We start from the raw sequence: 27,768 nt of genomic DNA, 5'->3' as shown, positions 1-27,768 counted from the left end.
TCTGAGCAATCTCATCTTTGAAACCATGGTTTCACTGGTCAGAATGGTTGAGGATTATAAGTTCCCCAAAAGGCTAAAACTGAAGTAATTAGTGTCTGGAGCAGATGATAAAAAATGGATAGTCAGAAGTATATATACAGAATACAGTGAAGCTACCGGAGACAGTGAGGGAAAGGCAACAGGAATGAAAATTGTCTAAAAAAGGTAAAAGGCAGCGAAATGTTTTTCTGGGGATATATTAGTGAGAGTATGTTAGGATAGGGTTAGTGAAAGATTTAGACAATGTGTGCAATCAATACCGGCGGTGGCGGTGGAGGAGGTACAGTGAAGCCGCGGAGCTGGGAGTGTCTGCGCGCGCTTTCTGCACGAGCGGGAAAGGCAAAACCGCGCGAGCGCCGCAGCCGGGAGCCGGGAGCCGAGAGCCGGGAGCAGGGACACACACACAGCGGCTTCAGGCGGTACGCGGGCCCGGGGATGGAGGCCGAGGCGGCTCAGTCTGAGGTAGCGGAATCAGTCCCCCCCCCCCCCAACACACACACATACACCCACCCCCCTCCCTCATACACACCCGCCTCCCCCCTCCCCCCTCGATTCCCCCCTCCCCCCCCTCGATTCCCCCCTCGATTCCCCCCTCCCCCCCCCCTCGATTCCCCCCTCCCCCCCCCCTCGATTCCCCCCTCCCCCCCCCTCGATTCCCCCCTCCCCCCCCCCTCGATTCCCCCCTCCCCCCCCCCTCGATTCCCCCCTCCCCCCCCCCTCGATTCCCCCCTCCCCCCCCCCTCGATTCCCCCCTCCTCCCCCCCTCGATTCCCCCCTCCTCCCCCCCTCGATTCCCCCCTCCTCCCCCCCTCGATTCCCCCCTCCTCCCCCCCTCGATTCCCCCCTCCTCCCCCCCTCGATTCCCCCCTCCTCCGCCCTCATTCCCCAGGCCAGCCCCCCTCCCCCCTCATTCCCCACGACAGCCCCCCCTCTCCCCTCCCCCCTCTCCCCTCTCCCCTCCCCCCTCTCCCCTCTCCCCTCCCCCCCCGATTTCCCCCCTCCCCTCTCATTCCCCAGGCCAGCCCCCCTCCCCCCTCATTCCCCAGGCCAGCCCCCCTCCCCCCTCATTCCCCACGACAGCCCCCCTCCCCCCTCATTCCCCACGACAGCCCCCCTCCTCCCCCTCCCCCCCTCCCCCTTCCCCCCTCCCCCCCTCCCCCTTCCCCCCCTCCCCCTTCCCCCTTCCCCCCCTCCCCCTCCCCCTTCCCCTTCCCCCTTCCCCCCTCCCCCCCTCATTCCCCACGACAGCCCCCCTCCCCCCTTCCCTCTCCCCCTCCCCCCTCCTCCCCCTCTCCCCTCCCCCTCCCCCCTCCTCCCCCTCTCCCCTCCCCCTCATTCCCCACAACAGCCCCCCCTCCCCCCTTGTTCCCCACGACAGCCCCCCCCCTCCAACCTCCCCCCTCCTCCAACCTCCCCCCTCGTTCCCCACGCCAACCCCCCCCTCCCCTGTTGTTCTGGAAGGCCTGCCCACAAATAGTTGCATTGCAACAGTTTGTGTTAAATGGTTAGGTGGCACCAGCAATGCAATGAGAGAGTGGCAAACAGAGAGGAGCAGACATGTGAACTTTCTGAGAGAGGGCTGCAAATGGATCTCCTCTGACACTACCAGCACTCTTAGGAAACACAGTGCTATTGATGTGATACCCTGGGTGCTGCTTTCAATAGTAGTGCCCCATCCAGTGCATTGCTGATGGAACAGACCACCTTGACCCTGCTAGACAGGGCTGTGGAAAATCTTTGGTCAAGTTGGAGCTTGACCCTTATGAACAGCCAGACCTTGTGGTCCATATTGGTACCAACATCAGAGATATGATGAGGGATGCAGTTCTGAGTGCAGATTATAGATTGGAAGGACACTAAAAGGCTCCAGTGGGTTATGTACAAGCTGTCCACTAGATTGCTCAAAGCACAAGCATTTCTTGATGTATGTCCATGAGCCTTTGTAGATAGTTAATGGTAATGACAGTTAATGGTAGGGTGTTGGGGAGAGTTATAGAACAAAGAGGTGTAGGGGTACAGGTTCAGAGTCTTTGAAAGTGGAGTCACAAATGGACAGAGTGGTGAAGAAAGCGTTCGGCATGTTTGATTTCATTGGTCAGAATATTGAATACAGGAGTTGGGACGATTTGTTGAAGTTGTACAAGACATTGGTAAGGCCACACTTGGAATACTGTGTACTGTTCTGGTCACTCTATAGAAAGGATATTATTAAACTAGGAAGAGTGCAGAAAAGATTTACTAGGATGCTACCAGGACTTGATGGTTTGACTTATAAGGAGAGGCTGGATAGACTGGGACTCTTCCCTGTAGCGTAGAAGGCTTAGGGGTCATCTTATAGACGTCTGTAAAGTAATGAGGGGCATGAATGAGGTAGATAGTCTTTTCCCAAAGGTAGGGGAGTCTAAAACTAGAGGGTATAGGTTTAAGGTGAGTGGAAGAGATACAATATGGTTCAGAGGGGCAATTTTTTCATGATGTGGGTATGCTGGTGTTGGACTGGCGTAAACACAGTAAAAAGTCTGACAACACCAGGTTTTAGTCCAACCGATTTATTTGATAATAGACTCACAAGCTTTCGGGGTTAGTCCCTTCGTCAGGTGAATGGAGAGTTCTGGCCTCAGACAGAGCATATAAAGCACAGACAGTTTAGAGATTACTGATTAGAATGCAAATCCTTACACCTAACCTGCTGTTCAAGACCTGAAGTGGCTGACAATGTGAGTGGAAGGAGCACTGATCACAGGTTAAAGAGATGTGTATTGTCTCCAGACAGTATAGTAAGTGAGGTTTTGCAAACCCAGGCAAGTGTTGGGGGTTACAGATAGTGCGACATGAACCCAAGATCCCTGTTAAGGCCGTCCTCATGTGCGCGGAACTTGGTTATCAGTCTCTGTTCAGCGACTCTGCGCTGTCGTGTGTCGTGAAGGCCGCCTTGGAGAATGCTTACCCGAAGGTCAGAGGCTGAATGCCCGTGACCACTGAAGTGTTCACCAACAGGAAGGGAACAGTCTTGTCTGGTGATTGTCGAGCGATGTTCATTCATCCGTTGTCGTAGCGTCTGCATGGTCTCCCCAATGTACCATGCTTCGGGACATCCTTTCTTGCAACGTACCAGGTAGACAATGTTGGCCGAGTTGCAAGAGTATTTACCATGTACCTGGTGGATGGTATTCTCACGTGTGATGATGGTATCCATGTCGATGATCTGGCATGTCTTGCAGAGGTTGCTGTGGCAGGGTTGTGTGGTATTGTGGTCACTGTTCTCCTGAAGGCTGGGTAGTTTGCTGCGAACAATGATCTTTTTGAGGTTGTGTGGTTGTCTGAAGGCAAGAAGTGGGGGTGTGGGGATAGCCCTGGCGAGATGTTCGTCTTCATCAATGATATGTTGAAGACTCCGGAGAAGATGTCGTAGCTTCTCCGCTCCGGGGAAGTACTGGACAACGAAGGGTACTCTGTCCACTGTGTCCCGTGTTTGCCTTCTGAGGAGATCGGTGCGGTTTTTCGCTGTGGCGCATCGGAACTGCCAATCTGAGAGTCGAGCACCATATCCTGTTCTTATGAGGGCATCTTTCAGGGCCTGGAGGTGTCTGTCACGATCCTCCTCATCTGAGCAAATCCTGTGTATACGGAGGGCTTGTCCATAGTGAATGGCTTCTTTAACATGTTTAGGGTGGAAACTGGAGAAGTGGAGCATTGTGAGATTGTCTGTGGGCTTGCGGTACAGTGAGGTGCTGAGGTGACCGTCCTTAATGGAGATGCGTGTGTCCAAGAATGCAACTGATTCTGGGGAATAGTCCATGGTGAGTCTGATGGTGGGGTGGAATTTGTTGATATCATCATATAGTTGTTTCAGTGATTGTTCACCATGAGGCCAAAGGAAGAAAATGTCATCGATGTATCTAGTGTATAGCATTGGTTGAAGATTCTGTGCAGTGAAGAAGTCTGTTCGAACCTGTGCATGAAGATGTTGGCATATTGAGGTGCAAATTTGGTCCCCATGGCTGTTCCATGTGTCTGGATGAAAAACTGGTTGTTGAAGGTGAAGACATTGTGGTCCAGGATAAAGTGGATGAGTTGTAAAATTGCATCTGGAAACTGGCAGTTGTCAGCATTGAGTACTGAGGCAGTTGCAGCAATGCCATCGTTTTGGGGGATGTTGGTGTAGAGCGCCGAGACATCCATTGTGACGAGGAGTGTCCCTGGTTCAACTGCTCCGTGTGTGCTGAGTTTCAGTAGGAAGTCCGTAGTGTCGCGACAAAAGCTGGGGGTTCTTTGTACAATGGGTTTCAGGATGCCCTCGACGTAGCCGGAGAGGTTCTCACACAGAGTTCTATTGCCCGATACGATGGGACGGCCTGGCGCCTGTTCGGGTATACTGAAGGAGAATTTAGCATGGCCAATCCACCTAACCAGCACGCCATTTGGACTGTGGGAGGAAAGTGGAGCACCCGGAAGAAACCAAACAGACACGGGGAGCATGTGCAGACTCCGCAGACAGTGACCCAAGCCGGGAATCGAACCCGGGTCCCTGGCGCTGTGGGACAATAGTGCCAACCACTGTGGCATCTTATGTTGCACTTCATATTTCAGCTGTCCGAGGCCAGAACTCTCCATTCGCCTGACGAAGGGACTAACCCCTAAAGCTTGTGAGTCTATTATCAAATAAATCGGTTGGACTAAAACCTGGTGTTGTCAGACTTTTTACAATTTTTTCAAACAGAGGGTGGTGAGTGTCTGGAATGAGCTGCCAGAGGTGATGGTAGAGGTGGGTACAATTTTGTCTTTTAAAAAGAATTTAGACAGTTACATAGGTAAGATGGATACAGAGGGATATGGGTAAAGATGGTGATAGAGGATATGGGCTAAATGCAGGCAATTGGGATTAACTTAGCAGTTTAAAAAAAAGGGCGGCATGGACAAGGTGGCCGAAGGGCCTGTTTCCATTATTGTAAACCCCTGACTGTATGATAGCCTGGCCTGTTGAGATCTGCATCTCTGATGCCAGCCATTTGTGACTTTTCCCTCTGACAGGTTGGCACCTCTGGTAAGCTATCCTGTGCACTGTGTCCGCTGATGAGGCTTCACATACCAGTTCTGTCCTCCCTGTCCCAGTTGCATGTTTTCTAGGCCACTATGTCTCAGTTTCTTCTGTGTCCTGCTGGTAACTTTGCAATATAGTTGCCAGACTTAAGAGCATTTGAGAAAATTAGATCTTACCTTAAAGTAATTTTTCTGTAACAGAGGTTTCGCGCTGCTGTTCACTACACAGTTGGGTGTCTTTGTCAGGAGGTTGGCGAAGATAAAGAGATAGAGTTCAGTAAGCAGACCATTGCTGCCATCGCAGAAACAACCTTCAGACAATGTGGTATGTACCTCAACGTTGAATTGCTAATTAAGATGTTTGCTCTTCCATGTGCTGGAGAAAATCCTGTCTCTCTGATAGTCTTCTCTCTTTATCCTTCTTCATTTATTAGTGTCACAAGTAGACTTACATTAACACTGCAGTGAAGTTACTTGAAAATCCCCTAATTGTCACACTCTGGCGCCTGTTCGGGTATACTGAAGGAGAATTTAGCATGGCCAATCCACCTAACCAGCACGCCATTTGGACTGTGGGAGGAAAACGGAGCACCCGGAAGAAACCAAACAGACACGGGGAGCATGTGCAGACTCCGCAGACAGTGACCCAAGCCAGGAATCGAACCCGGGTCCCTGGCGCTGTGGGACAATAGTGCCAACCACTGTGGCATCTTATGTTGCACTTCATATTTCAGCTGGAGGGAAAGGCAGACAATTTGCTGTCAAATGTCTGTCTCTAAAGCTGCCTGCTAAAGAGGTGTGGCAGCGCAGCTTCGGTTACTTGCCTTTCTGTCTTCCCTCTATGCCTGATGAGGGGGCAGTGTTCCGAAAGCTAGTGGCTTGTACTACCAAATAAACCGTTGGACTTTAACCTGGTGTTGTGAGACTTCTTCCTGTGTTCATTAACATGCAGTATGAGGACTTGATTATAATGGCGGAGAATTTGACTTCTAATGTGAATAAACGTCTCCATATCTGGAAAGGTAAAAATCTAATGTGTAAAGATCAGATACGAAAGAGAGGAGAAATGAACCATGAATGTCTACAAGACCAATATTGTCAGGAGGGGGATTGAACTATGAATCTAGTCAAATAATTTTAGTGCCTCTGAAAGCAGTATTACAGGTGATCTTAGTTTAGCAAGGATAAACTGGGAGATCTATAAGGAATGAAACAATCTAGTGTGTTGTTAGTTTACCTTTCGAGAAAGAGCTCTTGCAGCTTCAATGTTTCTTATTGCTGCCAAACTGTCTACCAGATGTCCTTTTATTACCCCTTAGGTGGCTTAAATGGAGGCCTCTGGTACTTTCTGAGATTAGATTTATGACCCTACATTGTTAGAAAGAAAGCTGGTTGGCAGGTCAGGTAACGAGCTATTTTGTTTTCTGTTCTGAGCTGCAGGTTTTAGAAGGGACAGCAAGCAGAAAAGAAGTGTTTCTCTCTCTCTTTTATTTGGAAATTCTGCTGGTTATCTGAAAGCAAGGTCTTGCCTTTCTGAAGAAGAGAATCTGTTGTTGGTGTCTTGACCAGTGTCTCTCCCTGGTGGTCTGGGGAACTGTTCTGGGTGAATCAAGAGACTTGCAAGACCTGACAAGTCTGAGTTTTCAATTCTCCATCCAAAGGACTCAATCCTAGTATCACATAAGCATTAGTCTTTGCTGTGTTGAATTTGTTTAAAGGGTTATTTATAGGATTGGTGCTAATCCCATGAACATCTTGGACATATTTGTTGAGGGTTCTACATTATTGTGGTTGTTTTGTTTTTGTTTGTAACTGATAAAAGTTCTTGCTATATATGTTAACTATATTCTTAAATAAACTTTCCTTGAGAAAAGCTCCCTAGTGGGTCATTTGAATCTACCCGAGGTGAAACATCTCATGCATATCCTAGCCAAAATTCAAGGTGCAAAACTTATGATCCAGACGGACTCCATAAAACACTTTGAAGTTTCTGACCTGAGCCATAACACTAGAAACATGGTGTTGGGTTGTTATGGGGTTTTGTTTGTTTATTCATGGGATGTGGGCATCCCTGATTAGGTCAGTGTTTAATGTCCATCTCTAATTGCCCTTGGGAAGGTGGTGGTGAGCCGCCTTTTTGAATGGCTGCAGTCCATGTGGTTTAACAAAGAAAATTACAGCATAGGAATAGGCCCTTCGGCCCTTCAAGCCTCCACTGACCATGCTGCCCAACTGAACTAAAGCCCCCTGCCCTTCTGAGGACCATATCCCTCTATTCCCATCCTATTCAAGTATTTGTCAAGTCGCCCCTTAAAAGTCGCTATCGTATCTTCCACTACCTCAGCCGGCAACGGGTTCCAGGCATCCATTGACTTCACCTTCTGCACACTTGCTTCATGTGTCCCCAGCCTCCTGGCCTTGACAAATGCTTCCTTTTTCTCTTTGATTAGACTCACAATATCTCTGTTATCCAAAGTTCCCAAAACCTACCATACTTATCCTTCATCCTTACAGGAATGTGCCGGTCCTGGATTCCTATCAATTACACTTGAAAGCCTCCCACATGCCAGATGTTGATTTGCCCTCGAACATCTGTTCCCAATCTACATTCTTCAGTTCCTGCCTAATATTATTGTGATTAGCCTTTCCCCAATTTTAGCACCTTAACTTGAGGACTACACTTATCTTTACCCACCAGTACCTTAAAGCTTACTGAATTGTGGTCACTGTTCCCGAACTGCTCCCCTACTGAAACATCGACCATCTGGCCGGGCTCATTCCCCAATACCAGGTCCAGTATGGCCCCTTCTGTAGTTGGACTATCTACATACTGTTTCAAAAAGCCCTCCTGGATGCTCTTTACAAACTCTGCCCCATCCAAGCCCCCTTGCACCAAGTAAGTTTAAGTACAGAAGAGCAAGGAGGTTGTGATGTGTTTGTGTCTTAAGCAAGCAAGATCTTATCAAAAGAGCACTGAGGGGAAATTATGCTATAAGGAAGTTGATAAAAATCATTCTGTTACCTAGTCATTTCATGAAGAACAGAGCACTGTTCAATCAGCATTTTTAAATAAAACTTAGCTAATTTACTATGGTATGGCTCACAGTGAGTCAGAGGTTTTATTAAGCTAGATGTTATTGGTATGTGAATCTATCTTTTAACTAATAGCTAGAGAATGTGAATTTAAATTCCACTGTGGTAGTTTGAGTTTGGTTTAAAAAATCTGGAAGTAAGAAGCTGACATCAGTAAAAGTGATGATGAAGCTTCTGTTCCAGGGGTTAACTCTTAATCACCGTCTAAAGTGGGATATTCAGTTCTATAAAACCAGGGATGGGCAGCAAATACCAGTCTTGCCAGCAGAACCTACACCCTGGGAATGAAAGAGACATTGGGGTTGGCCTGTAGTGTGCGAGCTACTGAGAAACAGGCCTGAAATCTAACAGCGTCAGATAAGGTATCACAGTCTAACAACAAGTACCCCTCTAGGGCTATTCTAAGGTTACCAAATGGAGGTTCTAGGATTTTTCTGTAGGGTCTGGGATCCTAGAGAATGGGATTTTAGAATATCAGCCGTCAGGGAAGAAATTCCTGGTTTCTGGAAGCATTGGGGTGTTCCTGAGATCAAGAATTATTCTGAATGCTGTCTAGGTTAGCACTGAACTGACTTTCCCAAGTTGTGGGTGGCAGTGTCTGAAATCTGACATGTGGGTTTTGAAATCCAGTAATATCAGAGAAGAGATTTTGAAACAGACAGAGAACACATTTCCATAAATATAAAGAATATGTATAATTCATTGGTAGTTTCCAAGCTTTTCTAAATGTAAAACTAAATTCTCAGCCTTCAAAAATAGTTGAGGAATGTCTTAACTGAATATCTACAATCAAAATAAATGATAACATGCAGGAATTAAAGTAAAATATATTTATTAGTCACAAGGCTTACATTACCATTGCAATTAAGTTATTGTGAAATTCTCCTAGTCGCCTCAGTCCCGTGCTTGTTTGGGTCAGTGCACCTAACCAGCGCGTCTTTCAGATTAGTTTGTGAAGTCTGGTAATTTACAGAAATGTGGATTGTTTTTAGTACTTCCATAGGATATAAGGCATAGAAACAGTCTGTTCATGAACTGGTTGGGCTGACTGTGTTTATGCTTCACTCAAGCTTCTTCCCATCTTTGCTTACTTAATTATATCATTATCCCATTATATTCACCAGAATTCTGCCACCCTGCCTGCCACAAACAACTGCTTGCTCCGATGGCAAGTTTCTCACACTCAACACTCTTGGGCAATGAAGTTTCTCCTGACTTCCCTGTTGAATTTCTTGATTATCTTGTATTCATGGCCTCTAGTTAGGCCCCTAGGGAGGGAAACGTTCCTTCTCTATCCACTCTAATGAAACCTTTCTTAATTTTAAAGATCTTTATTTGGTCAACCCTCAGCTGCATTTTTCCAGGAGAAAGGACATGCATCCTGTTCATGCTTTTGTGGTAAGAAACCACGCCAAGTTTCAGAAAAGAAAATCATAGCGTGCCTAACTTTGGAATTGCCTCTGGTAAACTATAATTCCCTTCTGCAAGTTGTTTTTCTTCACTCCGAAAGAGTGTGATGTAAAGGACTAGGTTAACCACTATGCATCTTAAACCATATCCAAAGCTTCAAAAGGAAGATGCATCTTGTGGATCATGTCAAGAGGCACTTGTAGCACTGTGTTCAAGCCTGTAATGCATCCTGACACTTGATGTACTGGGGCAGGACAAGCAACAGCTGATTCGACTTGATTTATTGTTGCATGTATTGATATATAGTGAAAAATATTGTTTCTTGTGCACCATACAGATAAAGCATGCAATTCATAGAGAAGGAAAGGAGATATTGCAGTATGTACAAAGAGCAATACAGCACAGGAAACAGGCCTCTCGGCCCTCCAAGCCTGTGTCGCTCATTGGTCCAACTAGACCATTTGTTTGTATCCCTCCATTCCCAGTCTGTTCATGTGACCATCCAGATAAGTTTTAAACAATCCCAGCGTGTCCGCCTCCACCACCCTGCTTGGCAGTGCATTCCAGGCACCCACCACCCTCTGTGTAAAATACGTCCCTCTGATATCTGAGTTAAACCTCGCCCCCCTCACCTTGAACCTGTGACCCCTCGTGTTGCAGCAGAGAGTTGGAATCAGTGGGTGCTGTTCTGCAGTGGGTGTAGTTGGTGACTAGTGGGGTGCCGCAGGGATCTGTGCTGGGACCTCAACTGTTCACCATTTACGTAGACGATCTGGAGGAGGGGGCTGAGTTTAGGGTATCAAAATTTGCTGATGACACAAAGATGAGTGGAAAAGCGAATTGCAAGGAAGGCGCGGAAAGTCTGCAGAGAGATCTGGATAGGCTGAGTGAGTGGGCGAGGACCTGGCAGATGGAAAATAACGTTAGCAAATGTGAGGTTATCCACTTTGGTAGAAATAATAATAGGAGGGATTATTTTTAAAGGGCGAAAAGCTGTAGCATGCTACAGTGCAGAGGGACCTGGGGGTCCTTGTGCACGAATCACAAAAACCCAGTCTGCAGGTGCAGCAGGTGATCAAGAAGGCGAATGGAATGTTGGCCTTTATAGCGAGGGGGATAGAATATAAAAGGAGGGAGGTCTTGCTGCAACTGTACAGGGCACTAGTGAGGCTGCAACTGGAGTACTGTGTGCAGTTGTGGTCCCCGCATTTGCGAAAGGATGTATTGGCCTTGGAGGGAGTACAGCGAAGGTTCACCAGGCTGATACTGGAGATGAGGGGGTTAGCCTATGAAGAGAGATTGAATAGACTGGGTCTGTACTCGTTAGAGTTTAGAAGGCTGAGTGGGGATCTTATAGAGACTTACAAGATAATGAAGGGGCTAGATAGGGTAGAGGTAGAGAGATTCTTCCCGCTTAGAAAGTATAGCAGAACTAGAGGGCACAGCCTCAAATTAAGGGGGGTGCAGTTTAGATCAGAGTTGAGGAGGAACTTCTTCACTCAAAGGACAAAGAACAAAACAAAGAACAAAAACAGCCCAGGAAACAGGCCCTTTGGCCCAACAAGCCCACGCTGCCATTTTAACATTACCAGTCCCCCCCTCCACCCATGACCCTTATCTATTGTTTTATGGCAATCCACATTGAGGGAAACTAATTTAGGGACAATTTATTACTTCCAATCAGCCTAATAGCACATCTTTGGGGTGTGGGAGGAAACCGGAGCACCCGGGGAAAACCCACGCGAACATGGGGAGAATGCGCAAACTCCCACAGACACTGGCCCAAATCCATGTGTTTGCACAGCAAACAGTGATAGTCACTGAGCTGTCATGTTGCCCAGCATCTGGTCCAGTTTAAGCACACACTAATGACATGAAGCACTAGGCCACTCTCGAACATTCAAGAGCAGCCCAAGTACGACCCATCGTGTGTATGTCCCTCATTGGACAACAAGGCGGACCGACTTAAAACCTGTGAAAGGGCAGTGAGTCTCTGGGATTCTCTGCCCGTTGAAGTGCTGGAGGCTACCTCGTTGAATATATTTAAGTCACGGGTAGATAGATTTCTGATAGACAGGGGAATTAAGGGTTGTGTGGAGAAAGCGGGAAAGTGGAACTGATCCACTTCAGATCAGCCATGATCTTGTTGAATGGCAGGGCAGGCTCAAAGGGCTAGATGGCCTACTCCTGCTCCTATTTCTTATGTGTTCGTCACCTCTGACCTGGGAAAAAGCTTCCCACTGTTCACCCTATCTATGCCCTTCATAATTTTATACACCTCTATTAGGTCTGCCCTCATTCTCCATCTTTCTAAGGAGAACAACCCAGTTTACCCAATCTCTCCTCAAAGCTAAGACTTTCCATACCAGGCAACATCCTGGTAAACCTTTTCTGTACTCTCTCCAACGCCTCCATGTCCTTCTTGCCTCCAGCAAAATACATTCCATTTATTTGCTTCCCATAAAAAACCCTTGAATAAAGGAAGAAAAGTAAAGGGTGCTGAGAACACAAGGAGAAAGGTGACAGAAATTTCAAAGCACCAATGGTCCCCTCCCATGCTGTATGATTCAATATGTTAGCAATTTAAAATCAGAACTGTTGTATTAGTATGCAGGGATTTGGCTATCTTCAGCTCAGCCTCCCATCTCCGTGTGCTATATCCACTTCCCTGACCTGTTGATTTTCCCATGTTTTACCAGTCACTTCAAAATGTACCTCAACTTTGCTGACCTTCTGTAGGCAACGCTGAATTTAAGCCGGGGAAAGAGGGGGGATTTTCCCCAAGTCCATGACGTGCTGAGCTCATGGTGAGAAAGAATTAATCTCAGAGTGCATCTCTTAAAGAAATATATCCCTAAAGAAAAACATCTGATCCCAATGTACAGTGCTACTGTGTTGTTACCAAATAAACCTGTTGGACTTTAACCTGATGTTGTGAGACTACTATTGAGTTGTTACTGATTTCTAATTAAGGATCATTTAGAAATTGAGAATGAAGGTACACTTGGCAGTACTATCTTATCGAAGTTTGGACACTTGCTGAACATTTTTACCGGATGCATATATCTATGTCATCACTCAGACTATTTCCACATCCGTAACATTGCCTGATTTTACCCATAGTTCATTTGCTGTCAAAACCCTCATTCATGTCTTTAGTACCTTGAGGCTTGACTATTCCAAAGCGTAACTGGTCAGCCTCCCACATTCTACCCTCTTTAAATTTGAGGTAATCCAAACTCTGCTGCCCCTGTCCTTACTCTCTCAAAATCCTGTTCATTCCCCATCTTTTGTGTTCACTGATCTACACTGGATCCTAGTTAAGCAGCATGTCAGTTTTAAATTCTCATTTCATCACTCCCCCTCCTTCCCACCCCGACCCATCACCACTCCGTGATCCCCTCCAGTGCCACAACCTTCTGAGATAACTGCAATGCTTTTTTTCTGGCCGGGATCATTCCTGATCTTAATTGCTTTGCCACTGGCGGCCGTGTTTTTTTCGTCAAGGCAGTAAGCAAGTTCTGGCATTCGGTACATAAATCTCTTTCTTCCTTTAAAATGCCATTTGAAACCTTGACTCTGACTTACTTTTGCCTTATGTGGCTCGGTGTCTGATTTTGTTTGATAATGTTCCTCTGTGAAGTGCCTGGGGGCATGTTCTTATGCTAAAAGCATCATGTAAATATATGTTCATGCTCTATGGGTAAGAGGTGAGAATTACCACAATTTCAAATACTGGTGGAAATGTGAAGCTTTCATATGCATTGAGAAATGTGTGGGATTTGAGATAGGATGTTGCTAAAGTGCTAGACTCCTAGACATGTGTACTGTTTTTCTCAGCCATGTTTTGTCATTTTCTTGCTTCCTATTTGAAATTATTAACCAGATTTGAAACGACCAAATGTTACAAGCTGTAATGCTTTTCACGGTGATGAGGATGAACTTGTTAAAAGTTGGATGCACTCTTAGGCTAATACATTTTTTAAACTTTTAGGTTTCTTTTTTCCTGTCAGTCAATTTTTTAAACAATCTTTATGTTGAATTTGGGTCAATACTTTGCAACATTCGTGCAAAAAGTTTGATCTGATATGGATGAGATGTGCGATAACGTGTAGGTTGAACATGATTCAGATTTGACTTTTACCAGCCAAAAGAAGGATAACTTATATCAATCTATTTTTCATAGAATCGCTACAGTGCAGAAGGAGGTCAGTCGGCCCATCAAGCCTGCACTGAAGATAATCCCACTCACACCCTATCCCCATAACCCCACATGTTTATCCTACTAACTCCCCTCACATTAAGGGGAAATTTAGCATGGCCAATCAACCTAACCTGCACCTTTTTCTAACATTTAATTCCCGTGTATCACGTGTGTCTAGAATGAACAAAATAAAAGATTCCTACTGTAGGTTACTTTGTCATTCATGGGCTTGAACACTCCAAAATGAACTATAACATAAATTGCTTTCTTAGCAACCTGTCGCTTCCCCCCACGCACCCCCCCCCCCCCCCATTGAAAATATTCTGTTACACAACGTCTTGCAATAGTCATGAATTTGTAGCTTTTCATCTATCACTAATGCAGCTATATTTCTGAAGGATGTGGCATTACATAATTTTGGTGTGAGAACATCTTGGAGGTGTGCAACCTGCAATACTTATCTGGATCTTGAAGTGCATCACTTCACAGTTCCTGTGTTAGAGATAAAACAAAAAAACACCACCCATTCTGTCCTCCTTTTTATGTTAGCAATAGAAAGCTCTCTCCTAGGCCTCTGCCCATGTTGTGCTTGGGGACAGTAACCTTGATTGTCTCAGCCAGTTAATTGTTTTAATCCTTCTCGAGTCACTGAAGGCGGAACTGGATAGATTCTTGGGTAACAAGGTGTGAAAGGTTGTCAGGGTAGCAGAAATGTGGAGTTGAGGTTATAGTCAGAGCAGCCATGATCTGCTTGAATGGCAGTGCAGGTTCTAGGGGTAGGGTGGTCCACTCCTACTCCTAATTCATATGTATGTTAACCTGCCCGAGATTGAAAATCACTGTGGACAAATTAAGGAGTTATATATCACAATTCAGTGTATGTTTCCTATTTAGGAAGAGTCTCCTATGTTTATTTAAATAGAGATTTCTGAGGGACGGGTTGCTAAATTAAGAAAAAGAGGGTCTAGAATTTCTTAATATTGTGCCAGGGATTAATTAGGTGCCAAATTTCAAAACTACGTCAGGTGTAAAATAAATCAGAGCAGAGCAAATTCCCACATATGTTGGGTTTATTTCTTAGAGAGTGGTTAGTGTTTGGAATTCTACACTCCAGAGAGATAAGGAGTGAGAGGGGAGAGATAAAAAGTATCCAGAGGGGCAATTTTTTCATTCAGAGGGTGGTGAGTGTCTGAAACAAGCTGCCAGAGGTGGTAGTAGAGGCGGGTACAATTTTATCTTTTAAAAAGCATTTAGATAGTTACATGGATATGATGTGTATAGGGGTGATATGGGCTAAATGCAGGCAATTGGGACTAGCTCAGATGCTTTAAAAGAAAAGGCGGCATGGCCAAGTTGGGCCAAAAGGCCTGTTTCCATGCTGTAAACCTCTGTGACTCTGAGTCATCCTGTAATCTAGCTCATGGATATGCTGTAAGTTTCCTTTTAAAAGCAAATAATTTCATTTATTTTGTTTTGAAATTAATTTTATTTGTAATGATTTCAGGTTTTACATTTTCATAAACTCATCAGCTGATTTATGCTGAGACATCCTTTGTCAGGGTGTCAAAAACAATGAATGAATGACAAATTTCAGTTTGGTTTGCAGGTCAGGATCCTGGGAGAAACCTTTGCTTTCTTTGTGCAAGATCCTATAGAATTATTCAGTCAACTAAATAAGCAGATAAAGGCATCAGTTTAATGAAAGCTCTGAAAGATGATGCCTCTTACAATGTAAATTCCCTCAGCACTGCAGTGAAGTGTCAGACTTTGTGCTCAATTCCTGTGGCACTGTGAACTTTAAAAGAAAAATAAATGAGGATAAATGTAAAACATCAGACCCAATGGCCTTGCTATATATAATTGGCTGTTTTAAAATATTGTACAGCAAATTGTTTTGATGAATTGCACTAGCTTGCGTTTGTGGTTTGTGGAGTTACTGAAGTTTAGCCATAGCATATCAATTAGAGTGGAAAGCTTACAAGCAGCTGGAGTATAGATCTCTACCTAATATCTGGGAGTGTGACTAGAAATTTACATTTAATGCTTGTCACGAGGCTTTTCAGAACTTTATTGTCAGAGGCGTTTTCATTCAGATGAGATGTTGAACTAAGGCCCAGTCTGCTGCCTCAGGTGGAAGTCATGATGTGGATGTCACCTGACGAAGGGACTAACCCGAAAGCCTGTGCGTTTACTATCAAATAAGTCGGTTGGACTAAAACCTGATGTTGTCAGACTTTTTACTCAGGTGGAAGTAGCACACCCCTGGAGCTATTCAAAAAAACAGCAAGGGACTTCTCCTGGTCAACATTTATCTTTACACCATCAAAAAATAGATTATCTTGTCATTTATTTTACTGCGGTTTATCGGACCCAGCTGTGACCAGACCTACTGTTGAATTTTTAAATTTTTTTGGTAGTGAACAGGCTTCAAAGATGCCTTATTAGCTGTGATTTGAGATATGAAATTAGCTGAATAATTGCAGGGTCTTCCAGAAACAGTGAACCACGCTAATCATCTGCAACTTTTTTTATTCATTCATGGGACATGGGCGTCACTGGTATTTATTACCCATCCCTAGTTGCCCTTGGAGGAAAGTTGAGAGCCAACCACCTTGGCCCACATATGACTCCAGAGCAGACCAGGTAAGGACGGTAGATTTCCTTCTGTAAAGGACGTTAGCGAACCAGATGGGTTCTTCCAACAATCACCAATGGTTTCATGGTCATCAGTAGATTCTTAATTCCAGATTTTTAAAAAATTCAATTTTACCATCTGCTGTGGCGAGATTCGAACCCAGGTCTTCAGAACATTAGCTGAGTTTCTGGATTAATAGTCCAGCGATTATACCACTAGGCCATTGTCTCCTCATTGTCTCAGTTCCCGCTCTTGCCTGCCAGCCTTGCCATGATATCCACCAGTTTCAGACTAAACACTGATTTCAAGTTAAAATCAGCAAGGTCTCACTTTCTTCCAATCTACCAGATCTGTTTTTGTAGTCCTCATGGGTCTCTGTCTTGCGCCGTTGCTTGCCTGCCCGCCTTTTCAATATTTCGACAATATTCTAAATGAATTTTGAATGAGACAAGCAGAGTAATAATTCCAACATTAGTAATAAGATTCTGCAAAAATTAGCATTGGCTCTTTCATATAGTATTAATTATGAAATGATTTTGTGAATTTCATTTCCAGTCTTGACCCTAAGTGAAGCCTAAGGTAAAGCATTTGTGTAATCCCTAAATATCCTTGGAATCATTTCTGATGCAATCTATTTTGTTGGGGATGTTTGCTTTCAAGTCTTTACTTTCATCATATAAGTGCACAGGTCACTGAAAATGGCAACGCAGGTCAAGAAGGTAGTCAAGAAGGCATACAGCATGCTTGCCTTCATAAGAACATCAGAACTATGAGCAGGAGAAGGCCATCTGGCCTCTCGAGCCTGCTCTGCCATTCAATAAGATCATGGCTAATCTTTTTGTGGACTTAGCTCCACTTACCCACCCGCTCACCATAACCATTAATTTCTTTACTGTTCAAAACTTTATCTATCCTTGCCTTAAAAACATTCAATGAGATAGCTTCAACGGTTTCACTGGGCAGAAAATTCCACAGATTCACAACCCTTTGTGTGAAGGAGTTCCTCCTCAACTCAGTTCTAAATCTGCTGCCCCTTATTTTGAGGCCATGCTGCCTAGTTCTAGTTTCACCCGCCAGTGGAAACAACTTCCCTGCTTCTATGTTTCTATACGATCTTCCCTTATTCTTTTGAATTTCAATGAGTATGGCCCCAGTCTACTCAGTCTCTCCTCGTAAGCCAACCTTCTCAATTCCAGAATCAACCTAGTGAATCTCCTCTGCACCCCGTCCAATGCCAGTATATCCTTTCTCAAGTAAGGAGATCAAAATTGTGCAGTACACCAGGTATGGCCTCACCAGCACCTTATACATCTGTAACATAATCTTCCTGTATTTAAACTCCATCCCGCTAGCAATGAAGGACAAAATTCTATTTGCCTTCTTAATTACCTGCTGCACCTGCAAACCATTAATTAATTGGCCAGAGCATTGAGTTTAAAAATTGGCAAGTCATGTTGCAGCTTTATAGAACCTTAGTTAGGCATACTTGGAAGATCATGTTCAATTTTGGTCACCATGCTACCAGGAAGATGTGAAGGCTTTGAAGAGAATACAGAAAAGATTTATCAGGATGTTGCCTGGTATGGAGGGCATTAGCCATGAGGAGAGGTTGGAGAAACTTGGTTTGTTCTCACTGGAGCGACAGAGGTTGAGCAGTGGCCTGATAGAAGTGTACAATTATGAGGAGCATGGACAGAGTGGGTAGTCAGAAGCTTTTTCCCAGGGTGGAAGAGTCAGTTACGAGAGGGCATAGGTTTAATGTGTGAGGAGCAAGGTTTAAAGGAGATGTATGAGACAAGTTTTTTTTACACTGAGGGTGGTGCGTGCCTGGAACTTACTGCTGTGAGAGTGAGTCCTTTGCTAGTGGAAGCAGATACGATAGTGAGTTTTAAGGGCGTCCAGACAAATACATTAATAGGATGGGAATAGAGGGATACGGTCATCAGAAAGGTAGGGGGTTTTAGTTAAGTCGGGCAGCATGGTCAGTGTGTGTTTGGAGGGCCAAAGGGCCTGTTCCTGTGCTGTAATTTTCTTTATCCTTTGAAAGAAGAAGGTCCTTTGCAGAAGGTCAGGGGACATGGAGTTGGGGGTAGGGTGTTAGCGTGGATAGAGGATTGGTTGTCAAATAGGAGGCAGAGAGTGGGGGTCAATGGGTGCTATTCGGATTGGCGGTTGGTGACTAGTGGGGTGCCCCAGGGGTCGGTGCTGGGGCCTCAGCTATTTACCATTTATATAGATGATCTGGAGGAGGGAACCGAGTGCAGGGTGTCGAAATTTGCTGATGACACCAAGATTGGGGGAAAGGCAAATTGTGCGGAGGGTGTGGAGAGTCTGCAGAAGGATCTAGATAGGCTGGGTGAATGGGCCAGGAAATGGCAAATGGAATTTAATGTTGGCAAGTGTGAGGTGGTCCACTTTGGTAGGAAGAATGGTAGGAAGGACTATTACTTACGTGGCGAAAAACTGCAGCAGGCGACGGTGCAGAGGGACCTCGGGGTCCTTGTGCATGAGTCGCAAAAACCCAGCTTGCAGGTGCAGCAGGTGGTCAGGAAGGCGAATGGGATGCTGGCCTTCATAGCGAGGGGGATTGAATATAAAAGTAGGGAGGTCTTGCTGCAGCTGTATAGGGCATTGGTGAGGCCGCAGCTGGAGTACTGTGTGCAGTTTTGGGCGCCGCACCTGCGCAAGGATATTTTGGCCCTGGAGGGAGTGCAGAGGAGGTTTGCTAGGCTGATACCGGAGTTGAGGGGATTGAGCTATGAGGAGAGGCTGAATAAACTAGGCTTGTACTCGTTAGAGTTTAGAAGAATGAGGGGAGATCTCATTGAGACGTATAAGATGATGAATGGGATGGATAGGATAGAGGTGGAGAGACTCTTCCCGCTCAAAAAAGACAGTAGGACTAGGGGGCACAGCCTCAAGATAAAGGGGAGGTGGTTTAGAACGGAGTTGAGGAGGAACTTCTTCACTCAAAGGGTGGTGAATCTCTGGAATTCTCTGCCCGTTGAAGTGGTGGAGGCTGCCTCGCTAAATATTTTTAAGAAGCGGGTTGATGGGTTTTTGATAAGAGAAGGGATTAAGGGTTATGGGGAGAGGGCGGGAAAGTGGAACTGAGCCACGACAGATCAGCCATGATCTTATTGAATGGCGGGGCAGGCTCGAAGGGCCAGATGGCCTACTTCTGCTCCTATTTCTTATGTTCTTATGTTCTTATGTTCTTATGTTCTTATGTTCTTATTTCTTATGTTCTTATGTTCTTAAAGCTGTTGATGGTTGACAAATATATATTTGTGTTGAGCTGTGATTTATTGTCTTTTACCTGTGAGGCTTTTAGGTGTTACTTATTTTTAAATACCTTCTTTTGTTTTTCAGAGAATTTTGCCACCGACCTCGAGCTTTTTGCTAAGTAAGTAGTACTCTTCCAGTGAATGTATGTTTCGATCTTAACTTGTATCTCAGGAGTAGGGGGATACAAGAGGGGCCTCTTTGTGGTTAAATCTCCTGGTTAATTTGGGTCCCTAAGGGATGGCACAAAGCCTCACAGCGCCAGGGACCTGGGTTCAGTTCCCGGCTTGGGTCACTGTGTGGAGTTTGCACGTTCTCCCTGTGTCTGCGGAGTTTGGTCTGGGTGCTCCGGTTTCGTCCCATAGTCTGAAATACATGCTGATTAGGTGCATTGACGTGAACAGGTGCCAGACTGTGGCGACTAGGGGAATTTCGCAGTAACTTCATTGCAGTGTTAATGTAAGCCTTACTTGCAACTAATAAAATAAACTACGTTATAATGGAGCCTAGCTGATGGTCAGAGAAAGGAAAACCTTTGTTCACCAAAGGAAATAATTTTACTGAAAATTACTGCATGGGAAGTGGACTTGGATTGGACATGGACAATGCAACAAGAAGTAGCTTTTGGTTAGTTGATAAAGATGCAATACATAAACAAGTTCCTTCTGTCTTCAAAAGGACAGATCCCTGTCTGTGAATATATATAGCTTCCAGCATGAGAGCCTCACTGATAAACTTAAACTTAATTAGTTATCAGTGTAATTCTTAATGCAGTCAGGGTTGTTTAGCAAATAGAATCATAGAATCCCTACAATGCAGAAGGGGACCAATCGGCCTATCAAATCTGCACCGGCCACAATCCCATCCAGCCCGTAGCCCATGTATCTACCCTGATAGTCCCCCTGACACTAAGGGGCAATTTACCAAGGTCAGTCAGCCTAACCCACACGTTTTTGGACTATGGGAGGAAACAGGAGCACTAGGAGGAAACCCACACAGAGATGGGGAGAATGTACAAAATCCACACAGACAGTGACCCAAGCCGGGAATGGAACCCGGGTCCCTGGCACTGTGAGGCCTCAGTGCTAACCACTGTGCTGCCCTCACCTGTCCAATCCCGGAACGGTGTTTAATGTTGGACGCTTTTGAGTTGCAGAAGCACAGGCTGGTTGGGTACGGTGTGTTCCTTGCGTTTTGTGAATATCAGAAAGCGGGGATGCTGTTTCGTGCAATCCGCCAGTCATTGGGCACTACAGCCTATATACCTGACATCACACCAGCATTGAAAGTCATAAATCACATTACTCATTTGTGTGATAGGTAGAACGTCTGTCTGACTTGCTGGCAGCATCCTACTAGTGGACAATACCACTTGTGTTGCTACTGCATACCAGCAGCATGAAACTACTAGTTTCACCTTTTGTCAAATTTTTTGAGACGTCTGACCCTTCCAGGGCAATCTGAGGTAGACTGGGCATTTTTCAGGACCACAAGTGGCAATATATGTGCCTAGTTTAACTAGGTTCACTTTTGAGGATTCAGAGTCTTCAATGGACATTGAATGGCGGAGCAGGCTCAAAGGGCTGAATTTGCCTACTTTTGCTCCTAGTTCCTATGGACACAGGTTTGTAGGCGATAGCTGTGAGTAGAGGAGTTTAAACCCCTCAAATAGGGAATGGTATTTGCTGGAGATGAAGGTTGTGCTGCCAAAATGATTATGTTTAAATGACTTTATGGTGCAGGCTTGTTTCAAGCAGGTATGTTTTATGGCCACCTATTGAGGTAATATAGTGACACAAACTGGTCAAATCAAAAAATAAAAAATATGCTCGCCTCAGGCCAAGCATGATGTAGGGCATGGCATGAATTAATAACTCTGCTACCAATCTGTTCAATTACTTCTTGCTTAAACCCTCTCTCAATCGTGGGACTGTGTCTCACTTCAGCATTATTGATATGCTTGGAAATGTACACAGGCACAACTTTGGGTCTGACACGCTTTAGGAGAAATTCAATCAATAACTTACGTGTTCTTAACTTTAACTGAAAGTTGAACTTTGTTCATTTTGCGAGACTTTGTCACTCTGTCTCAAGTATGCAAATAACTTCGGTCGTACAGATCTCGAGAGTGGCTGAGAAAAGAGATAGGCTGTCAAAGCTTTTCATCTTACACTCATCAGGGAAAATGTGCATACTAGATGTAAAGGCAACAACAATTTATACTGCATGAGAAAAGAGCACTGGTTGGCAAGTTGATTCTGATTGGTAGAAGTTGCCATGGATAGATAATACATCAGGGAACCAACAAGTTTTTGTTTAAATTCAAACCAAGCAGGTTGACTCTGGTCAAGAACCAGCCAATGACTGTACCCCAAGCATTTGCTTAGTTAAAAAAGGCATGGACGTGCTTCTTCTATCTGTAAGAGGAAAGGATTCTGTGTGTGTGGCTTCTAACATGCTTAAGTGAGCCACAGTCCCACAATTGATGCAATTTGAGCCTGACAATCAGGATTGTTTAACAAGCACTGTCCAATTGCTGACGTTATTTTAGTTTGGAATAAGATTCAGCCACGTTTTAAACATTTTCAAACCCTTCCAATTCCCATTGTACTATGCTCTAGCTTACGCTTCATGAAGTTGCAGATGAATTTTGTGAGATCATTATTTTCAGACATCCTCAGTGTGACATCTCTTCTGCAAAAAAGAACTGTCAACAATACACCACTCAGCATTGCATCGCAACCTAGATAACGTGCTTAAGGTGTGCTGTGTAGCATGGCCGCCTCTTCATGTGGAGTTTCCTCCTTCAAAATTTTTCGAACATCAAATTTTTCCTGAAGTTTGAATATATTTTAGTTCGTGTTTTATTGCTTAATTTATGCAGTGGTTCACTTTAATATCTTTCTGCAGACATGGAAAACGGACCACTGTCAACATGGATGATGTGAAACTGTTGGCAAGGAGGAGCAAAGCACTGGTGAAGTTGCACTTCTTTTTTTCCATTTATTGTAATATAATTGTGTTCCAATTTTGCTTTCCCAATTTAAAATATTCTAAAACTTGACAATAATCTTAACAGAATGCTCACTGAATGAGGGAAGGGCATTCAGACTATTAAAAATCTCTTGTTGCAGATCAGGTTCAAGTTGTACTAATGGGCTCAACCTATTTAATTTCTTGAGATAAAAATTCCAAGAGGGTGAACTTATAGTCTATATGGGGCACCTCTGGTTAACTTTCACATCTGCTATTTCAATGGCCTCACAGAATGGTAACCTGAGTGTTACGCGGAATATTTAATCATCTATGTTGAGATTCACCCTCAAGCAAACAGCCATGTTACGGTGGATACTTTTCTACATTACGACATTTAAGTTTCACTCCCAATTTTTTTCTTTGTTTCTGCGCTGCCACCTGGCTATGAATTACAGTCAGACCAGATTCAATCAAACTTGTCCTTTGTTTATTTTGCCACCATTTCTTCCTGTGCCTCTAGTGGACTTTTACAGTAATTTCATTGCAGTGTGAATGTAAGCCTACTTGTAACTAATAAATAAAATTTAACTTTCTTTTAACGGAATTGATTCCAGCTGGCAGCCCCCAATTAGCACACCCAGCTAATTACTCTTAATGTGTGTAAACATAGGTGTGCTATTCAGCTGTGGAAAGAATCCCTGCAGCCTGGTAATGTCCTGATCTGACATCCGCATGTATCCTGACATGAACACCTGGATTTCATCGCAGGAATGAGGAGACATTGGCTTTGCCCTCTGGACCAAGGGATTGAAACCAAATGAAATATCCCGAATTATTACTGATGTTGGCTTAATTCAGCACATGAATCAAACACTTGTGATTCTTTCCGATTAGTGGAGTTAAAGTGTTATTCTTCCACAGGATGTTGATATTACTGGCTAGGCCGCCATTTGTTCCTCATCGCCAGTTGTCCTTGAGAATATGTTGGTGAGCTGCTTTATTAAACCAGTCACTATCAGCAATTAAATTTTACTTCTGTTCTTGGCCAGGCACTTGTGCAGTTCTCTCACACAATGCGTGCACACATGAACACACACGAGCAAAGACAGACCATACAGCCCCTTGAGCCTGTTCTGTCATTTGGTAAGGTCAGGGCCAATCTGTTTGTGTTTCAAGCGTTATGTTCCTGTCTACCCTCGATAACCTTTAATTCTCTTGTCTTATCAAGAACCTGTTTAGCAGCGCTGAGGCAGATTATTGCAAAGGTACACAGCCCTCTGAGAGAAGAGAATTTTCTTCATCTCTGTCCTAACAGGGCCACACCTAATGTTAAAACTATGCCCCTCAGTCTTGGACCCACCCACAAGATGAAAAATCCTTTGCACATTCACATTGTCAAGACCATTTAGGATCATATACACATCAATCAATTTGCCCCTAACCTCCAGCTGGAAACAAGCACATTCTCTCTAACCTTTACTTATAAGACAACCTTCTCATTCCAGGTATCAATCTAGTGAATCTCTGAACTGCGTCCAATGATTTGCATCCTGCCTTAAATATAGAGACTAAAACTACACTATTCGAGATGTGATCTCACCAGTGCTCTGTATAATTGAAGCATACCATCCTTACTTTTATGTTCAATTCCACTTGTAATGAAGGGTAGCCTTCCATTATCCTTCTTAATTACTTGTTATAGCTTTCAACCAATTCAGCCTTGTTATTTAGTTGAGGGTCTGTTATGCCTATCTATTAGTTGGGGATCTAGTGTGCATTTGTTTTAGTGTAAGCTGATGATTTCCAGTTGTATACTTGTGGTTCCCTACGCTTGGAATCAAAGCTTTCAATCAAACATCTTAGTTGTGTCAAGATTGATGATGTCTCTCAGAATTTTAACTACCTTTTGATAAGGTCACATATTTATGTCATTTTAAAGTTTGTGCAAGTTTATTTCAGTCTTTTCTTTATAGATCTCAACAGCCATGTTATGTGAAGTGGACACTTTTGTACAGTACAAACAAGATTCATACTCCTCTTGTAATTCATAGCCAGGTGGCAAAGTGCAGAAACAAACAAATCGGATTCAATCAAACTGAACTTAAATTTATTTTTGTCCCTTCCCCAGCAACAGTGCCCCCATCTGCTACCAAACAACTACTGATGCAGAGCTAGAATGATTTTTGAGATATTGCTGTATCAATCGGACAGATGAATCCTTGGGATTCACTTTAATAAAAACGTGATTTTGAAGGCTCGTGCTATATTAATAGAACTACGTGTGCTGGATACAATTCCTTCATTCAAATCATTGATATGTAGGGTAAAGAGCTGATGCACCAATTTGAAGCAAATCCCTGGGGAACACCACAGGCGGGATTTTCTGATTGTGCTTGCTCCAAAGCTGGAAAATCCTGCCTGAGGTTGATGGACCTTTGCATGGTCCGTGTCTGTCCGCTACGATTCCCGTGGCAGGTGGGATGGGAAAATTCTGCCCCACATGTCAGCGCCATACGATGGAAAACTGCTTCTCATTGGAGCAGTGTAAGGGTCGTTGGTGTAATTTTTGAAAGTAGCAAGCCTACCCAATTGCAAGGATAATATGCCAACAAGGAACAGCCTTTCCCTTTCCTATGACATTTGGTTGGAAAATAGGGCAGGACAAAACTGACTAAAGAGCTTAAGCTTAGTGGGATCCCCACAAATTAGCATTCTAGCTATAGGAGATGGTTCATTAGACTGCCCAGCAGACCTGGGTTGCTGTTATTCATAGATCATAGAATCCTACAATGAAGGAGACCATTTGACCCATCAAGTCTGCACCAACCACAATCCCACCCATAACCCCATGCATTTACCCAGCTAATCCCTCTGACACTAAGGGGCAATTTTAGCATGACCAATCCATGCTGCATAAAGCTTATTACTCAGTATTTAAATATTTGATCTCTTGCTTTTTCAGCTAACCTTCATTACAGAGAAATGTAATGACCTCGCTTCCAGTAATGCAGAGCAGAAAGAGAAGAAAGCACTTGCCACAGGAAAAGGAAAGAAGAAATCTGATGGCCGCCTTGAGCCCACAGTATCTGAAAGTGAAGATGTTATCATCGACTAATCTCCAGAAAAAGGCATTTCAAATTGAAAGTTTATCTTGGAACTAGAGTTGAGAGTAAGATCACTGTTGGCCACTCAGATTTCCCCAACAGATTTTCTCAGTTCGGAGAGCAGGGAATTGAATCTGCAAACAAGCACTGGCATTATGTGAAATAGAGAATGAGGTAGTTATGGAAACTCTCAAATTGCGTTGCGATACAGGCAAAACATGTCAGTCTATCTTAGTATGGCCATTAATTTTATAAATGTTAGCCAATATCTTCGGAGTATAATTCACAGTTTTATTACACATTATGAATTAGGTCCCCTCAGGATTTTTAATACATTGAAATTAATTTTTGTGCTCTCGATAGGAATGTGTCATTTACCTGTGCGAAGTAATAGTGTTTAATACTTTCTTCAGTGTTTTTGGTATCTATGAGTGCTTAAGGTTTGCATTAAAAAAGGCATGTAATAAATAAATATTGATTCAGTATATTTCTGTAAAATACTGGGGCTGGATGATAATTTGGAGGCAAGGTGGAAATGGAGGGTCACAGAACCCAGAAAACAGGAATCAATCAGGACCTGGCAAATCTAATGGCAGGACCTCATTAGAACTGGAGGCTGACCAGCTGTTGACAAAGGGTCTTCTGGACTCGAAACATCAGCTCTTTCCTCTCCTTACAGATGCTGCCAGACTGCTGAGATTTTCCAGCATTTTCTCTTTTGGTTTCAGATTCCACCATCCACAGTGATTTGCTTTTATTTTGACTAGCTATTGGGTGACGATGCCTTTGATACCAGGTGGTAGTTGGGGAGCAGAGCACGGAGGCGGAAGGCAGTATGGAGTGCTTGGACGAATTGGGAAGAGTTGAGTGGAAAGATTGGATGCCCCAAGGGAGAGGTTGAAAAAATTGGGAGAAGATTGTGGCTTTTTGGGTGACATCAGATGGGTTATGGACATAGGTGAAGCAGGCAAGCGGGTTCCTGTGGGATAAGTGGAAAGGCACTTAATTCCTCCAGAGTTGCCATTTTCTGCGCCAAAATAAACTTAAGTTGCTGGCTAAATAAGGCACAAAATCTCTTGACAGTGCAGTGCTCCCTCAGTAATACACTGAAGTGTCAAACTACGTTAGGTACTTGGGTCCTTGAATCGGATAACTGATTCAAGTCCCACTTCAGAGATTAAAGCTGACCCGAAGTTAACTGTAACCTTCCTGTTCCGTATAGCTTGATACATTAATCCACTGAATCATTGGAGAAATTCCAGAGATTTTAAACTAGATCCTTCTTTTATTCCTTGCTACTCACAGTCAGATTTACCAGAAAGCAATTTGAAAATGAACTAGCCATCCCCATTTGGTTTATGGAATGCTACAAGCCCGTTGTTTCTTTCACCACTGAAGTTGCCTCACCTGCTGATTGTTTCCAGCTTTTTTTGTCTTCATGCCATTGCTTTTTCATAGAATCCTGCAGTGCAGAAGGAGGCTATTTGGCCATTGAGTCTGCACCAACCACAGTCTCACCCAGGCCTTATCCCCATAATGCCATGCATTTACCCTAGCTAATCCCCCTGACACTAAGGGGCAATTTAGCTATGGCCAATCCACCTAACCTGCACATCTTTGGACTGTTGGAAGAAACTGGAGCACCGGAGGAAACCCACGCAGACACAGGGAGAACATGCAGACTCCACACAGACAGTGTCTCAAGGCCGGGAATCAAACCCAGTCCCTGGCTGCTGTGAGACAGCAGTGCTGCCATGCCGCTCCAAGTTTTTTAATTTGCTTGTAATGTGTTGATAACCAAATAAGTCGTCTTAAAGCTAAATGAATGTTATTTTGGAGAAGAATTACACGTGAAATTGGAATATGAACATCATTCTATTCTTGTCAACCAGGAACTATGATATTCCATGCTATGCTATTAATATTATCATATGTTCACACCACCTGGGTTTTAAACAGTGGCTCGGGCATATATTTTTCAC

The 27,768-nt window shown here is 44.2% G+C and overlaps 1 protein-coding gene across 1 annotated transcript; it reads left to right on the top strand.

Moving 5' to 3' along the window:
• Nucleotides 1–412: 412 nt before the first annotated feature.
• Nucleotides 413–27,340, top strand: cenps (centromere protein S). The gene is made up of 5 exons (XM_080215372.1): nt 413–501; nt 5,281–5,404; nt 19,794–19,827; nt 22,617–22,683; nt 25,645–27,340. The coding sequence occupies exons 1-5, from the start codon at nt 475–477 to the stop codon at nt 25,795–25,797; spliced, it is 405 nt and encodes a 134-aa protein (XP_080071498.1). The 5' UTR covers nt 413–474; the 3' UTR covers nt 25,798–27,340.
• Nucleotides 27,341–27,768: the final 428 nt, after the last annotated feature.

The sequence above is a fragment of the Carcharhinus amblyrhynchos genome, chromosome 30 (assembly GCF_965287045.1).
Source record: "Carcharhinus amblyrhynchos chromosome 30, sCarAmb.v2.hapA, whole genome shotgun sequence".
Taxonomy (NCBI): domain Eukaryota; kingdom Metazoa; phylum Chordata; class Chondrichthyes; order Carcharhiniformes; family Carcharhinidae; genus Carcharhinus; species Carcharhinus amblyrhynchos.
This window is presented reverse-complemented; position numbering and strand designations above follow the sequence as displayed.

Bases quoted from the DNA above. Each gene is read 5' to 3' on its own strand.
- cenps (XM_080215372.1), top strand. From the start codon at position 475: ATGGAGGCCGAGGCGGCTCAGTCTGAG. The intron at 5,405-19,793 runs GTATGTACCTCA...TTTGTTTTTCAG, and splicing joins AACAACCTTCAGACAATGTG to AGAATTTTGCCACCGACCTC. The intron at 22,684-25,644 runs GTGAAGTTGCAC...TTGCTTTTTCAG, and splicing joins CAAGGAGGAGCAAAGCACTG to CTAACCTTCATTACAGAGAA.